This window comes from Vigna unguiculata, chromosome 8 (genome assembly GCF_004118075.2).
Source record: "Vigna unguiculata cultivar IT97K-499-35 chromosome 8, ASM411807v1, whole genome shotgun sequence".
NCBI classification, from domain to species: Eukaryota; Viridiplantae; Streptophyta; class Magnoliopsida; order Fabales; family Fabaceae; genus Vigna; species Vigna unguiculata.
Window position 1 is genome coordinate 3,774,416 of NC_040286.1, and position 18,949 is coordinate 3,793,364.

Genomic DNA, 18,949 nt, shown 5'->3' on the forward strand with positions numbered 1-18,949 from the left:
TACAACATATTTCATGACATAAATAACACATTATAAAGGGACTACAACATACCTTTGTAGTATACTTCTCATGGCTTAGGGGATGAGTTTGTGCAATGAGCATAACCAAACTACAGTATTCTCCATTGGACAAATAATCACCAATTGCCAATGAGACCTAAAAAAGAAATATAATTAGTGATTTGAACTAGTTAATTAATAGCTCAAGTGACTAAGATGAACTTACGCATGAATATAAGGTGCCATGTAAATTCTTTTCTTTGATTTCCCCATCCAATTTTGAATATTCGTCTGACATTCCATATGTTTATTTCCAGAATTTTGTATATGCTGAGGCTCAAGGAAACCATAGACATGCATTCCCTGTTTTGGAAACATATTCGTTTAAATACCTGCATTCAAACCATTAAGCCATTAAGTTTAGAGACAATTATTGATTTCACAATGTAACATAAAATGTACTCACAGTATCCATAGTTGAATAACTGTAATGTTCAGCATCTGATGCCCCTGGATGATTTAGTACACATCATTCATATGGACATATAGTGGTATATCACTATTGTCAACACCGAAGACTGTTTTATCCCAAGGAATGACAAGTGGTTTTTGAAAAAGAGCTCCGACTATGCCAGCCAACTCATGAATTGGACTAAAATTTTGCTTAGGTTGGGGCTGGGAATGGGCCTCAGGGCTAAAAGCACATGCAACTGGGGACTTTTGTCTGCTATGAACCTACAAAATATAATAACAAAGTTAAATACGAAGTTGGTGTTAAATTATGAAGTATATCATTGTAAAGAAGAAAAATATACCTGCTTCTTTTTTGAAATAACCTTAACTAATTGTTTAGGCCATGAGATGAATGTTCCTATAGTGCCTCTCCAACTAATTTGACCTCCTCTATGGGCACTGGAACTGGAGTTGTGGCATCTCTAACATCTTCAACTACCACTCTAGCCAAATCATCCGACATTTGCACAATATGTATGGTTGATCCCCCTGGATATAATCTTCCAATGGCAACTAAACGAGGAGGGACCTCTCCAACATACAACTTACACCTAATTGAGATATTCATCTTTGTGACCTTCTCTTCATCGTCCTCTTGTACCACATTATGTTGCTGCGACATTATTTGAGATATTCACCAAACAATATTGTAACATTTTCCAGCCCCTCGACATTATCAATGAGATAGCATCATTTTGGAATTTAGCATTTAGCATTTAGCAATTTTCCTCAAAGCATTTAGCATCTGAAATTTTGGAAGTTTGAGAATTATCAACGAATGTCTATGTAGAAGTCCAATATTGTAGCTAACCTTTGGCGTATGAATATTTGGTGTTGTTTGTTAGGTCCCCGACATCGGCAGCATCAGCGACATCAAGGTTCGTGGTGCGACGACAACGACGCTTCGTGGTGCGACGACAGCGGAGGCTCGTGGTGCGGCAACAGCGGCACTTCGTGGCGTGAAGGTGGTCGTTAGTGGCGCGAAGGTGGTGGTTCTGGTGTGGAGGCTAGTAGACCAAAATGGAAAGGGTTCGTGGTGTGGAGGCGTGTAGGCTCGTGGTGCGGTGAACGAAGAAGAAAGCAAACGGCGAACGGAGCAAAATGGCGATGATGCACTATGGAGAAAAACAGAGAAGATGAACAGTGCAAACGGATGCACAGTGAGGCGCGAGAGAGAAGAAGGGGTTCGCGGGTTTGTGCAAAAAACATTACATCGGTTATATTGCCAACTGATCTAATATTTAAAAGCATCATTTTTTAATTTTAAAAAATAACATTAGATCGGTTCCCCGCTGAACCGATCTAATGTATACATGTTAGATCGGTTCCCCACACAACCGATCTAATGCAAATGAAGTTATTTTCAAAATTGCCATCGCGTGAATTGTTAGATCAGTTCCTACACAACCGATCTAATATGCCTGATCTAATAACCCATTTTTGCACTAGTGGCATGACAAACAACAAATCATGCTGACCTTTTAAGATGTTAATAGAAAAGAAATTTATAGACTACATTCAATGTGATTTGTTGTCTGCCTCCAAAAACATTTAATATCATTGGACGAAAAAGATTACATCCATGTATTTTTTGAGTATAGAGACTTACCCGGATTAAAGTTGTCATGAGAAAATTCTCAATTATAAATCAAAAGTAGTTAATGACCAATTTAGATATTAATTTACAAACATTAAAAAGTATTGGTTACTATAATAGTCATTATTATAAATAAAAAATGATAATTAGGATTGATCACTAATTAATTAGAGACTAATTTAGAAACTAATTCATTTTTGTAGTCAAAACCTACGTAACTAATTTCTAGTAACCAATTTTATTTGGTAGGGGTGATCATGGATTGGATTTTTAATGATCCAACCCACATCCATTTTGGATCCAAATAATTGGATTAGATTTTCGATCCAAATCCATTTTTTCAAAAAAAGTAGATTGAAGTTTTTAAAAATCTAGATTCAAATATGTAGATCAAGTTTAAATCTAGATCTAAATATTTGGATCAAGTTTAAAATCCAAAATCCATTTTTCATAAAATAAATTCAAATTAAATTTTTTAAAACTTGTGTCCATAGGGCTGACGCTATAGAATTTGACAGATTTTTTGTCGGGGGCAACGAGGCCAAATTTCAGCATGGGATGAACTTGGATGACTTTTGAACGAATTTCGGTCGGGGACGACTTGACAAAATTTCAGTCGAGATCGACTTGATTGGACTCGACTGAATTTCAGCCAGGGCCTATTTTGCCTAATACGACCAAATTTTGGCCAGAGCCGACTTGGCCAAATATGGCCACATTTGGGTCAGGGCCTGATGAGTCAAATTTTGGTCAGGGTTGACTCCACTAAATTCGTCGGTCGGGACCGACTTGACTGAACATGGCCAATTTTCGATCACAGTCGACTAAGTTGAATATAGTCAAATTTCGTTCAGGACTTACTCGACCGAATACGGCTAAATTTGGGCTAGTGCCGACTCGACCAAATTTTGGTCATGACCAACTCGACTGAATTTGGCCAAATTTAGATATCTTTCATTTTCTTTCAATTACTCTGTGTTCTTATCATAGATATAATAGTCTCACATTGCTTAAATGTGGAGACCTAATATAATTTAAATATTTTTTCTTCTTTAAATTTTTGAGACATCTCCAAAAAAAAGGAAAAAAATTATGACAAAACACATATTTTAAAACACCCAATACCTCATATGTATAATCTAATAAAAGTATAATTTATTATATAGGAATAAAAAAATTAAGAATTAGTTAGAACAAGTGGTAGATGATTATACGGACGAGAGGTGTTGGGTCCTCCTAAATTTTTTAAAATTTAGTATATATATATATATATATATAATATGATAATTAAATGAAGAGTTTTTTATTTTATTTTTTATATGTATGTCTTTAAATTTTAATAAATTTTAATAAATGTTGAAACATAAAATTAAATATAATAAAATTAAATATAATAAAAATAAATAAAAAATTGATGAAATATATATAGGAAAAATTAAGACATTTTTTTTTTATATTCTCTTTTCTTAATTGTTAAGTTCGTTTTTTTTTCAACAGTAAAACTTATTATTTGTATTATTTTCTCACGGATTTTGTTTTATTTACGAAGAAAAGAAAGAAGTAAAACACAAATTTATTGTTTATACTCCTTTCCTTATATTTTTAAAAAGAATAAATATATCTTTCTTGTTTCACGTAAAATATTAATATTAATTTGACGTAAGGCCATGCTTTCGTATATCGAAAGATACAACTAATATATTCAATTATTAAAGTTTTTTATTGCATTATGATACGGACTTAGTTCATTCTCCTATGTTATTGTCATTGTGAAAAGAATATTGAAATAACTATTGCTTGTATATGTTTAAATTTTGATCTTGGATTAGTTTTTCTTAGGTTTTCATATTGATCTTCAAGTTAATTAATTAATTAAGGTTTTATCCACTAATATTAGAAGCGATCAATAATAGTAGTTGGGAGTTTTATGGCCAATAGTGTTTTTTACTAACGTAAATTAGAGTTAATATCAGTACAGTTATTTTGTAGTAAATATCAACAACATTTTTTAGTTAAAATTAGAAGTTATTTTTTGATGATCTTTACAAGATTGAATTAATGTATTTATTTTTTTATTTGTTGTAATTAGAAAATCATGTCCAAAAAAGTTTTAAAGCTTAACAAATTTGTTTTTTTTATGCAAATAAAACATAATGAAAACAATTCAACCTCTTTTAATTTCTTGAAAAAATATATATTTTTCTATTCAAATACACGGTCATAACACTTTTTTTAAAAAATCCATCAACTCTCTTCTTATCTAACTTATACCTTCATTGTCTCTTCTTGTCCACAAACTGAAATGTATTAGATATGGTCAATCGGAATCTTGGATTCTAGAAGTATTTTTTATATATGTATTGCTGCTTTTATTAGTTCATTTTCTATATAAGATAGTTTTTTTTTTTTTAAACAATAGCTCTGATAGCATGTTAAGAAGTGAAATTTAAGTTTAACTCAACTTTTACCAAATTGGCTTGTAAGGTGAGATTTGCACTCACTTATATACTATAAAATTGTCTTATCTCTAGTCGACGTGAAACTTCCAACAATACTTATTAATATATATATATATATATATATATATATATATTATTGTGCTAAAAAAAATCATATTTTCTGTCAATTTTTTTTGAATTTTTTTTTTTGTAAAAATACTTATAAATTTTATTATGAAAAAAAATTTACAAGAAATTCCTGTCAACTTTTTTGCAAAATATTTTGTATAAAACACTTTCTGCAACAAATTTTGTAAGAAATACTTGCGAATTTTATAATTTTGTAGAAAATAATTACCCACGAAGAAATTACTTGTCAATTAAAATTTAAAAAAAAAATAGCAGGAAAAAGTTTTTTCTTACAATTTTTTTTAACAAATATACAGGAAAATTCTCATGTAATATGAGAATTTTTAGTAGTGTAAGTTCAATGGTGTTATATATGTTGTGGAATTTTCTTTTTGTGAAACATTGGTTGAACTTCAACATTGAAAATGATTACATCCTTCTTATGATTCATATTTTCACACTTATAATATTATTTCTTTGACAACTTAATTAGGACTTGGTGGTAGAATATAAGATACATAATATGAACCTCAATTGTTCTCATGTATAGAGAGAATAATTATGACGAGACTAAAGTAGCTAATTAGGGTAATTGATAGTTGTAATAAATAATGAGGCTTTATGGCAAGGTTTATTTCATAAGACTTCTTTTAGTAATATATATGTTTATTTACTTCATTAGTTGCTTTAGCTAGTTCCCTTTATATATATATATATATATATATATATATATATATATATATATATATATATATATATATATATATATATATATATATATATATATATATATATATATATATATATATATATATTTATGTTATATTGTATGCTGGAAATAAATTACATAACTTGGAATGTTAATCTAGTTAAAGATTCCATGTTATGCTTTTGCATTTTTTTTTGTTTCTAAAAAATTGAAATCCCCATTAGGTTTCAGAATATGAAAAATTAGTGAAGATTTGAGTTCATTGCTGAAAAAAAATAAAATTGAAAGAGTAAAAAATATTTAAAAATAGGTTCCTGAAACATTATATTTTAAACATCCAATTTGTTTTATGAATATTTTTTTTTAATAAAGCATCTGAAAACAAAGATGTTTTTTTTTTTTTTCAAACATGCCCTTGATATCACAATTATGTTTGATGTCACATTATGTGTCACTTTCAGAAAGACAAAGAATATGCTGTGTCTGTAAGACGTATAGCTGGCTAAAGCTAACCTAAAAGCAAGCTTTTGTGGTCTTTGACTCTTTGTCACCTTCAATTTATCATTTTTTTAATTTTTTTTTAAATGTGTGTGGATCTTAGCCAAAAGCTAGAATTATCTAAATTTATTGCAGCCTTTATATGAATATTTAAACACTTTAATTTGTTGAATATTCTAAAATATATACAAATTTTATACACTATTAGTTATTTGGTAATGTATAAAAAAGTTTATATGTGTATTAAGTGTTGTACATAATGGTTAAATAACTAATACTTCATTAGTTGGAAATGGAAAGATAGTAGATCATCTTACATGTTAAGAGGAAATTTTAAATTAATGAATAGTCTAAAATGCATATTATTTGCTTTCAATAGTAATAGAATATAAAATATCGATTTAAAAATATATTCAATTTGGTCTTAGTTCAGAAAAAAATTAACAAAAAAACTATTATAAAGTAATATATAGCATTATACATTGATTAATATTTTTTTATCATCATGTTTTAAAAAATTATTTATTAGTTCTATTGTCAATTACTCATAACACTGTTATTAATTGTAAGAAAAAAATTATAACCCATGTTAAAGTGTGTATGGATAGAGTTAATCGGAAAGACAAGATAGAAGATGATCTCCTTAAAGAATTTAAGAAATGTAAATAAAATGAAGTAACAAAAATATGAATAAGAGGAGAAATTAATTTTATTTTACATGCTTATATTTTATTTTGCTATATTTCTTTATTACATTATATTTTCATCCAATATTTTTATTACAAAATGAGTAAAGAAAATAGGTATTACTGTAAACAAAATTTTAAGAACGGTTAAAACAGATTTTTATAGTGGTTCATAATTCGTTGCAAATCAAAAGTAATCGGCAAACCGTCGACATTTAAAATATTTATAATTTTAATTTTAATTTAATTTGTTGTTATAAGTATAAAATATAAAAGAAATTAGAAAATAAAAAAAATAAAAAATAATAAAATTGAAGATTTCAACGTATAATATAACTTCAAATTGTATCAAATTTCAATTAATAAATATTAAATAATATAATGGGAGAAGGTTTGCCGATCAATAAAAATGGTGATAAGTGAACGACAAAAATAAATCATAAACATAAGTGAAAATGATAACACAGGAAGGTGTGAGTTCATAGAGTCTTCATCCATGTTTTTATTGGTCTCTTCATTAGCGTGGAACAACGACAAAGACAATTAGAGAATGACAACAAGATGAGAAAAGAAGCGAGAGATAATGAACATTTATATAAAAGGAGATGAGAGCACAAACAACGACGGTTCTATAACTAATCATTGTTGTTTCTCACTTTAAGAACTTTTAATGATGTTTTCCTTTTTATATTTTTTTGACTTTTACTCATAATTCTTTGTTGAACTTATATTATTTCCTTTTTTTGACTTTTAACAACGGTTCCCATAGAACTTTCGTCAAAAGATTTATCTTATTTACAAATTTGTCAGTCTATTCTTCTTTGTGTCAATGACTTCTCACTCGTCATTAATAAATATTATTTTGCAAAGGGAAGTTTGATTACAAACTTCTTTCTATGTAATTTGTAATACTATACAATAAATTAGTTCCATAAAAATTAAAGTATATTTACATAATAAAAACACACACACACACACACATATATATATATATATATATATATATATATATATATATATAATATTTAAATTTGCAACAACTATATATTTTATATATTAAGTACAATTATGTGGAGAAAATAAACAATCATATAAGAATGTGGATTTATTTAGCAATTAAATCTACAATGAAACCATCACAAGATTAAATAATTTTATTTGGACCAAATTTAAAAACGTATAAAATAGAGTATAACATATACTTGTCTTTCATAATATATTTATTCACGTCCTATTGAAAATTAAGACCTAACCTATTTTAAACACTTCAAATTTACAGTCTTCAACTTTATAGGTTCGGATGAATTTGTTGCACAAAATTATATACTAATGTTTTTTTTTTTGACAAATTCAGTGATTTTTTTTTTTTGGAAATATTTACATAACTAATTAATTTTCATACATTGAATTACTAATTTTAAATTATTCAAAAAAATATAAAAAAATTGAATAAAGTTAACTAAAATTACATGTCATTTTCTTCTGTTTTCTAATATGTGCAAGAACTTTTTCTTGATTTCTCACTATATAATGTCTTAATTTATATAATTTACACTAGATACATCTCCTTATAGAAATAAATTCTAGGTTTAATAGTTCAAGTCATATACGCTATTTCAAACTATTTGAATCAACATATAATACATCATTTCAAACATAATTATTATATATGAAATATCAATTTTCATAATTAACAATTCTAATAAATTTGGAATCTTATAAGTAAATTAAATACGTGTATATAAAATTTATTGACCAAATTTAATTTATATTTTTTCCTTAATTCTTTCGAATCAAAATTTGTTAGATAAATTCTAATTCGTTGAGCAAATTTTGTTAGAATTAATTGACGAATTAATTCTATTAGTGACTCATTTGAAATATTATGATGGGCCCAATTGTGATTTAATAAAATATAAAGACTTATTGGTTATTATTATGGGAAGTGATAATAAAATAAAGATAAAGATAAAATAAAAACCAACTTGATGGACGTTGGTATAAAAAGGAATTAGGGTTCTGTCTCTGGCCATAAGGTTCTTTTCACTGTAACCCATCAAGTACGTGTGAGAAGAGAAAGAAAGGCAAAGAGATAGATTGAGAAACGGTGGTTGAAGAGCACACAAGATTATAAATTTGAAGAACGCATATTCACAGGATCTCTCATGGATCAATGTTAGTGCTCTATTATGTTTTATCGAGTGAGAATCATAAATCTTAAAGATCCTTAATTAAGTTTTACATGTGGTATCAGAGCTTGATTGTAGGATTTATGATTCTCCTATTATGTGATGTTTCTCTTTATGATGTTTTCTCCTAATTTAATTTTATGAATGATGATGATGCCATGGATCAAGTGCATCCGCTGCTACCATTAAAATGCCATTAATCAGAATTTATGCGTGCGCTGCTTTACTTTAATGGTGTTTTGTTTTTAATTGGCAATTGAATGAAGATATAATAATACTGCTATGTGCGAAAGTGTTATTATTCTTATTATTATTTTTTTATTTTAATTTGGAATAAAGTAGTGTGTGAATGGCTTAAAAACGGTTACTGTGTGAATGACATGAAGCGTGAACATGGCATTGGGAGTTTAAAAAAGGAAACGTACCTGTGAACGTGCCTAAATGAAAGTTTAAAAACTACTGAACGTGCATTATGCTTAAATTAAGATGAGTAATTTTTTTTTGGTTTACGTCACCAATAAATTATTTATTTTAATTATTTTATTTATATAAATAATATTAATTATTTTATTTATATAAATAATTAATAATTTTATTTTAATTTGCAATAATATTTATGTTTGTTATTGTTAAATTAAAATTAATCAAATTATTAATGTTTTTTTTATTTTAATTACCCATAGTATGGATGCTAAATTATGAATAATTAAATTTATGGGTTAATTAAAATTCATTAATTATAAGACATTTAAGGATCGCCCAAAGGTTGATTAATTGTTCTCATAATTAATGAACATGATTGTAGATAATTTTGTATGCGTCACTAGTTTTATTTATATACCCAAAGGTAGTAGGTAATTCTAGTTGATGCATATTTTAATTATCAATAATGTTATAATATGATTAGCATCATTATGTTTATGTTTGTGTATTAGTGGATCTCCCAAAGGAGAACATTAGTATGCATAGAATGATTATTTATATCTGAATCTGTTTTTACGTTTAGTTTTATGACTCAAAGCATTAATGTTAGGCATGTGTTAATTGCAGTCTCTGTTCCGGTATCTTTACACGCGCTTGCTTCGTCTGTTCCAGTCTTTAATGGGTTGAATTTCCCTGACTGGAGTGAGCAAGTCCAATTTCACTTAGGTGTGTTGGATCTTGATCTAGCTCTTCTAGTTGAAAAGTCGGCTGCTATCACGGATACTAGTAGCAATGAAGAGAAAACCCATTATAAAGCCTGGGTAAGATCAAACAGACTTAGCTTAATGTTTATGAGAATGAGCATAGCAAGTAATATAAAGTCAGCTCTTCCCAAAACTGATGACGCAAAAGAATTTATGAAATTTGTGGAAGAGCGCTCCCAAACTGCTGATAAGTCTCTCGCTGGGACACTGATGAGTACGTTGACCACTATGAAGTTTGACGGTTCGCGTACTATGCATGAGCATGTGATCGAGATGACAAATATCGCAGCAAGACTTAAGTCTTTAGGAATGGTAGTGGATGAAGGTTTTCTCGTGCAGTTCATTCTGAACTCATTACCGTCTGAGTATGGTCCGTTCCAGATGAACTATAACACCATGAAAGACAAGTGGAATGTGCATGAATTGCACAGTATGCTAGTTCAGGAGGAGACCCGACTGAAGAACTTAGGAAGCCACTCTATTCAATATGTGAAGAATCAAGAAGCTGTTGGAAAGAAAGTTGCTAAGAAACATGGAAAGGGTAAAGGACCACTGAAGATTGACGAGTCCTCAACCAAAATCCAGAAGAAAAATGACAAATGTCATTTCTGCGGGAAGTCTGGACATTTCCAGAAGGACTGCATAAAGCGTAAGGCTTGGTTCGAAAAGAAAGGTGAGCATAATGCTTATGTATGTTTTGAATCAAACTTAACTGAAGTTCCCCATAATACGTGGTGGATTGATTCTGGATGTACGACTCATGTTTCTAATGTGATGCAGGGATTTCTTACAACCCGAACCATAAACCCAAATGAGAAGTTTGTCTTCATGGGCAATAAAGAGAAAGTTCCAGTGGAAGCGGTCGGGACTTATCGTCTAATCCTCGACACTGGATATCACTTAGACCTTATGGATACTTTTTATGTACCTAGTATCACTAGAAATTTAATTTCTTTGTCTAAGCTAGATATTGCTGGATATTCTTTTAAGTTTGGGAATGGTTGTTTCAGTTTGTTTAAGCGTACTTTTATGATTGGATCTGGTACACTTTATGATGGTTTATATAAATTGAATTTGGATAATTTATATGCTGAAACACTTATGACTTTGCATCACAATGTTGGCACTAAACGTAGTTTAGTGGATGAACGATCTGCTTTCTTGTGGCATAAACATTTGGGACATATTTCCAAAGAAAGAATGCAAAGATTAGTAAATAATGAATTTCTTCCGGATTTAGATTTTACTGATCTGAATGTGTGTGTGGATTGTATTAAAGGCAAACAAACTAAACACACAAAGAAAGGAGCCACAAGAAGCACTCAGCTTCTTGAAATCATACACACCGATATATGTGGTCTGTTTGATGTAAATTCTTTCAATAAAGAGAAGTATTTCATCACCTTTATTGATGATTTTTCACGTTATGGACATGTCTATCTACTGCATGAGAAATCTCAGTCAGTAAATGCCTTGGAAGTTTATATAAATGAAGTGGAAAGGCAATTAGACAGAAAGGTGAAAATCGTAAGGTCTGATAGAGGTGGTGAGTATTATGGAAGATATGATGAAAGTGGACAACACCCTGGTCCGTTCGCTAAGTTCCTTGAGGTCATATTAAGGAGAAAGGGATGATATAGTAGTACATGGAAGGGATCATGTCGATCAAATGATGTGTGACCGCCATGACTCTTATTATGTCTGTATCTTTAATTATGAATAATGATGGAACCAATTTATGCAAGGTCTTTTATTGCGCATTATGTTTATGTATTAAATCACATAATGTTATGACATCATATGAGTCAAGTGGGAGAATGTTAGAATTAATTGACGAATTAATTCTATTAGTGACTCATTTGAAATATTATGATGGGCCCAATTGTGATTTAATAAAATATAAAGACTTATTGGTTATTATTATGGGAAGTGATAATAAAATAAAGATAAAGATAAAATAAAAACCAACTTGATGGACGTTGGTATAAAAAGGAATTAGGGTTCTGTCTCTGGCCATAAGGTTCTTTTCACTGTAACCCATCAAGTACGTGTGAGAAGAGAAAGAAAGGCAAAGAGATAGATTGAGAAACGGTGGTTGAAGAGCACACAAGATTATAAATTTGAAGAACGCATATTCACAGGATCTCTCATGGATCAAGGTTAGTGCTCTATTATGTTTTATCGAGTGAGAATCATAAATCTTAAAGATCCTTAATTAAGTTTTACAAATTTTACCTATCAATGTATCTTTGGATGAAATCTATTAAACGTTCCATCCTAAAATATATTAAAGTATTCAATTCCATTGGTAAGTCAATTTTTTTTTTAAATTAATATAAATTTTACAAAAAATACCCAATTTTCAAATAATAAAAATAAATGTAAATGGACTTTTATAAAATTATAGATTAAAGTGATTGCTTCATAAAGTAATATCATTCTTTGAAATAGACTCTACATCTTATTTTCTAAATTATGACTAATTAAACAAAATTAAAACAAAAGAAATAAATTCAAATGCCAACTTTGATATATAAGTTTGAATCTGAGTCAATTAAAATAATTGGAAGATAATCCTATCATAATTTTACGTCTCCATATGTGCAAATTATTAGAGAGGAGATTGATAATGACAATTGAAACCAAGAGGGATGATCTTCATGATAGAATGTCCAAATAAAAAAGAGAAGTTGAACAAAATAACGAAATGTTGCATCTCTTAGAAAAATAATGAACTTTTAATCTCTTCTAATGTGAATTGAAATTTTATTTTCCTTAATTAGAATTCATCTTCTTATTACTATTGTATTAAATCTTAACTATGTAAAAATATTTACTTCTAATGAGGTATGCACAAATTGTGATATTGACTTTTTTGGATGACTTATTTTGAAAAATATTTATGGAAAAATAGTATCATGATGAAATGCGAAACATATCATGTTATATTATATACTTATTTATATATATATATATATATATATATATATAACATTTATCAACTTTATATTATTTAAAAAAAAAAATTTAAAACTCATAAAAAGAAGAAAGCATCAATGATGGACTTAGTGACATAATAAGGATTTTAAAATCGATCATTAATTTCGATCATTAAATCAGTTACAATTTGATCATTGATTTTGATCACAAATTTGATCACTAATTTGGATCATTGATTTCACTCACAAATTTGATTATTGATTTCAATCACAACTTCGGTTACTAATATCGATCACAAATTTAGTCACCAATTTCGATCATTAATTCAATCACTAATTTCAATAATAGATTTTGTCATTAATCTCAATAACAAATTCAGTCACTATGAATGAATGAAGAACATTACAAAAATAGATTTTTTTAACCACTAAATTGATCATTATTTCTATTAATGACCGATTTTAGTCATTTAATGACTGAATTTCCTGTGTTTATTTTTTTCATACAAGAATTTATTAGAATTTATATTTTAATATATTTTTTTTAAAAACTAGTTACACTTACGCCACATATTTTTAAGAAGTCTACATGGTACTAGTTAAACTCATATAAGACTCGAATTTTATATGATAATAAATATACACTACAAGAAAGTTCTCAATTAAAAACCAATTTTAGAAACTAATAATAGTTCATCACTATATTGACAAATTTAGATACCAATTTATAAAATTAGAAATTATTAGTTACTAAAATACCTACTATTATAAATAAAAACTTATAATTGGTCACTACATTAGTCACTAATTAATTAGAGACTAATTTAAAAACTAATTCATTTTGGTAGCCAAAACCTAGATAGTTATTTTTAGTTTTGGTAGTTAAAATCATGGTAGCTAATTTTAAAGATCAATTTAGTTATCAATTATAATTTTTTTATTTATAATAGTGACTATTTTAATAACCAATAACTTTTAATTTTGTAAATTAGTATCTAAATTAGTCATTATAGTTACCATTAATTATTGGTTATTAAAATTTGTCACTATTTATAAGTTTTCTTGTAGTGATATATCAATTTGTGCATACCAAATACAAATCGGAACTACCTAACCAATTTTAAACCTTCTACCAAATATTTAAACTCATCTTAAACCCTATATCACAACTCAAACCAAAAGTTCACATCCAATATTCCAATACTTGTTTAAACAATTGAACTTAATATTTAAAAAATATAAACATTCATTTTAATTTAAAAAAATATTCTACCATTAATGACACATAGTCATAAGAAATTTCCCATTTCACATTGCTTCAAAGAAATAGTTCTCCTTTACTAATGTTTACTTAGAAGTTCAAAACAGAAATTAAAATTAAAATTATCTAAAAGCTCTAAGAAAAAATAATTATTCTTAAAAGACAACTACCACACTAATTCATTTTAGCTTTAGCTTATGTTTATTCTATGTTACTCTTATGCTATGATGTGTTTCAATTTCAATGAGATAACATTGTTAGATCAATCACAACATCAAATATATTGTAAGCTTTAGAGTTTAGAGTTCCATCACAATTTTATCTTCAAAAGACGTTTCAGAAGAAAAAGGTAATATTTAAATTATTTTTGATATCGACTTTTAAGATTTGTGAGATTATTGAGTGTTCCAAAACATCATATATTCCAACTTATCTTATGTCCTTTAATAAGAAAAGTAAGAGGACATATCTTAAAGTTCTCCAAAATAAGTCAAATTTTAACGCTCACAAAATTACAATAGTACAATTAATCAATGATTAAATAATGATTTTACCTTACGACTTAAATCTGGATGCTTCCTAAATGAATTTCTTATTATTTAATATACTTAACCCTCATTTATCTTTGATTAATTACGATTAGTAATAATACTTTTCGGTGTCCAAACAATTCTTCCCAATCTAACTTGTGAAGAACTCAAACTCCAAATGCTATATGCAAGTGGGAGGAAAAAGTTAAAATAAAGTTAACCATGTGGGACATAGTTAACATATAATCTTATCCACTAATTACGTGATTATTGGTCAATCTTGCTCATTTATATAAAAAAAATAGACATTTTAAAATTAAATCTTAAATAAATTTCAAAACTCACACAAATTAGTTTTTGTTCAATTTATTGGCAATACCCCAATTAAAAAAAAAGAAGCTACTATAACTTTTTTTTTTCCGATGAATCAACACCCTAAAAATGTTAAGATAGTAGATTTCGAATTCCCCAAAAAATAAATCATAGGGCAAGTACTTTAAATCTCTTTAAATATTTGTTTGCCTTGAAGACTTTGTTTGAGTCTTTGAATAATATTTTCTCTACGCAACTATTTAGAAAATTAGATAAATTTTTGATTACATGACAAGTCTCTTTTGTTTTTTCTTCTTTTCTTCTTCTTAAAGACTTCCATAACATAATAATAATTAAACAAATAAGTGGATTCTGGGATACTTCCACCTTCTGAAATTTGAATTTGTCTTTTGCGTGTTAACCATGATTATGTAAGAACAACAAATATCAAAGATTGTATCTAACAAGTAATTTACTAACAAATAAAAAAGAATGTAATTTGTGGAGACTTTGAAAATCAAGTCATCAATAAATATATTTTCTAGCTCCAAAATTCTCAAAGTTGGTGTATATTAAATCCTAATAATATAGGTTATGGATTTATGTGGTGATTCATGTTTCTTAACTGTGGTGTTGTTTCCACAAGGAGAAAGATCCATAGTGTGCATAATTGCAAATATTAGCCATTGATCAAACTAAGTTATTATACATTTGTTCTTCTTGTTCTTCCAATAACTTTGGTGCTATCATCAATGGAGACCAACGCATCTTCTGACAACATCAGTTCAAACAAGTACATGGTACCTGAAAAACAGCCTTACCGAACCTGGTACCACTTTCAACCCCCACAAAATTGGATGAATGGTACTATCCTTACCACTTTTTTAACTTGTTCATCAACTTCTACCACACATGCTTGTGTTCTAAATCACTGTTTTTCTCTGTCATCTGCATATTTTGCTGATGAAAATTGCAACTGGTTGCCTTCATCATGCAGATCCAAATGGTATGTATGTGAACTTCTCACCAATGTTAAGTTGAAATTTATCTCTTGTATCCATTAGAAATTACTTGAGGTTCATCTAAGTTTTACTTATGATATTATAATATTTGTTGTTGGACCTATTGTGCCACCCGTTGTTATTGGAAGATTTTGTTATTTATTGAATCTATCGTGTTATCCATTATTAATCACTTGTTAATGTCTAGTTCTACACCGATGTATATACTTTGATATCAATCACTCGTTAATGTCTAATCTACATTGATCTGAGGGAGAATGTTGAAAATCCTACGTCGACTAAAGATAAGACATGTTTATAACATATAAGCAAGAGCAAACCTCACCTTATAAGTCAGTTTTACATGGTTGAGTTAGACTTAAATTCAATTTATTAACTGTTAGAATTTTAAATTTATAAGAAAGAATTAAGAAATTTTCTTCTTTAAGACAGGTGCTAATGCATTACTATTTCATCTAATTGTCAACTCTTGATTCAATAAAACACATGAAATGAAGATCTTTTGACAAGTGTTGGTTTGATCGTCACAGGACCAATGTACTACAAAGGGGTTTACCACTTTTTCTATCAATTCAACCCTTATGCACCAACCTTTGGTAGTTATATGGTATGGGGTCATTCTGCATCCTATGATCTCATCAATTGGATTCATCTAAATCATGCTCTTGAACCAAGTGAATCCTATGACATCAATGGCTGCTATTCTGGCTCAATCACAACCCTCCCTGGGGAAAAACCAATCATTATGTATACAGGGAGTGATTCCAACAAACATCAAGTTCAGAACTTGGCTGTGCCAAAGAATCTATCAGACCCCTTCTTAAGGGAATGGGAGAAACACCCTCAAAACCCTATCTTGATTCCACCCAGTGGAGTTGAAGTGGATGGTTTTAGAGACCCTACAACTGCATGGAAAGGGAGTGATGGCAAGTGGAGAGTGGTTATTGGTGCCAAAAATGGTGATGAAGGGAAGGCTCTTCTCTACTACAGTGAGGATTTTGTTGATTGGAAACTGTTTCCTGATCCTATGTATGCATCAGAAAACACTGGCATGTTTGAGTGTCCAGATTTTTTTCCAGTGTACATCAGTGGCACAAAGAAAGGGGTGGATACATCTGTCAACAACAGCAGTGTTAAGCATGTCTTGAAAACCAGCTATCAGAACAAACAGCTAGAATACTATTTTCTTGGTGACTATTTCCTTGACCAGGAAAAGTTTGTTCCTGATGCTGATTTGGGAGGACCAAATCTGAACTTAATATTAGACCATGGAATGTTTTATGCTTCCAAGTCATTTTTTGACTATGCCAAAAACAGAAGGATATTGTGGGGATGGTCAAAGGAGTGTGACACTACGCAAGATGATTATGAGAAAGGATGGGCTGGTTTACAGGTACTTATTTTAGTTTTATGTTGAATCTGGTTTGCACCTGTTTATATATTGTGAATCTCAAACATATTATAAATTCATATCATGTTGATGAGTGTTCTTTTCTGTGTACTATGTAGTGTATTCCAAGGCAAGTTTGGCTTGATGAAAGTGGGAAATGGTTAATGCAGTGGCCAATTGAAGAGGTAGAAAAGCTACGTGACAAACAGATTAGCATAAAGGGAGAGAAACTTGCTGGTGGATCAATTGTTGAAGTCTCAGGTATCACTGCATCACAGGTAAGTAAACCTATGCTGCATTTTCTCACATTCTTTTTTCTTTAAACCGTGTTCAACGTCAATGATGAGTTTTTAGAACTTTACTTTTGAAGGCTGATGTAGAAGTGTTGTTTGAGGTTCCGGAAATAGAGAATGCAGAGTTTTTAGATGAAAGTGAAGTTGATCCTGAGTTACTGTGTAGTGAAGAATATGCATCAAGAAGTGGCACAATAGGGCCATTTGGTTTGTTTGCTTTAGCATCTGAGGATCAAACAGAACACACTGCAATCTTCTTCAGAATATACAAAACCTCCAATAGATATGTATGTTTGATGTGCAGTGATCAAAGCAGGTAATTTCTGACATAATTATCTGAATTTAATCTGTGAATTATGATGCTAAGAACAAACCTTAACAGTGATTTATGGTTGAGACTTAAGATTCTGAAAGTTGTGTACACTTCACAGGTCTTCATTGCGGGAAAACGTTGATAAATCCTCGTATGGAACCATCTTTGACATAGATCCTAATCAAAAAACAATTTCACTCAGAATCTTGGTATGTTTATTGCTAATGATAAAGATTACACTTTTTGTTTCATCTTTTGCTTGCTAGTGTGATGCATATAGGTTCATATTATGCAGATTGATCGTTCCATTATTGAGAGTTTTGGGGAGAAAGGGAGAATTTGTATAACCAGTAGAGTTTATCCCTCATTGGCTATAGACAAAGATGCACATCTTCATGTATTCAACAATGGAACACAGAGTGTGGTGATCTCAGAACTGAATGCTTGGAGCATGAATAAAGCAGAATTTGTACAAGAAGAGAGCATAAAATAGAAACAGTAGCTAACAAAGATTTGAATAATCATACAACATTTTATTTTATCTGGTTGTTTCATATTGTATGTTTTCCTATTGAAACCACAATCAATTTTCTCAACAAATTTTTAATATTAAAAATTGATTTCATGATGTGGTGTGCATTTATCATATTGTATACAATGTGAAGGTGACATGTAACCAAATATGTTTAAATATACCCCACGTTATTAATAAATTTTGATAAAAAAATATTTTTTAATTTTTTAAAGTTTATAATAAACGAAACTAACAAAAATATTTGGAAGATGAAAAATAAAGTTCAACATATTTAAAGACAAAAACGTATTTTATAATTTTTTATCACCTTACCCTTTGTTTCGACAAGTTGAAAACAACAAAATAAGACTAGTAATCAAGCTCAGGATGCAAAATATTAAGAGAAAAGTTAGTAGAAAAAAGATTGTG

General features: G+C 29.1%; 1 protein-coding gene across 1 annotated transcript; it reads left to right on the plus strand.

Annotated features, from left to right (window-relative positions):
* Positions 1–15,527: 15,527 nt before the first annotated feature.
* Positions 15,528–18,623, plus strand: LOC114193425 (fructan 6-exohydrolase-like). Its single transcript, XM_028083217.1, has 7 exons — positions 15,528–15,852; positions 15,986–15,994; positions 16,541–17,403; positions 17,520–17,678; positions 17,771–18,009; positions 18,125–18,215; positions 18,302–18,623. Exons 1-7 carry the CDS (start codon positions 15,741–15,743, stop codon positions 18,497–18,499), a joined length of 1,671 nt encoding a protein of 556 aa, XP_027939018.1. The 5' UTR covers positions 15,528–15,740; the 3' UTR covers positions 18,500–18,623.
* Positions 18,624–18,949: the final 326 nt, after the last annotated feature.

What these genes read in the sequence shown, in the direction of transcription:
- LOC114193425 (XM_028083217.1), top strand. Translation starts at nt 15,741, where the DNA reads ATGGAGACCAACGCATCTTCTGACAACATCAGTTCAAACAAGTACATG. An exon ending in ATGTGCAGTGATCAAAGCAG is followed by an intron (nt 18,010 to 18,124) that starts GTAATTTCTGAC and finishes TACACTTCACAG; the next exon opens with GTCTTCATTGCGGGAAAACG. An exon ending in CAATTTCACTCAGAATCTTG is followed by an intron (nt 18,216 to 18,301) that starts GTATGTTTATTG and finishes CATATTATGCAG; the next exon opens with ATTGATCGTTCCATTATTGA.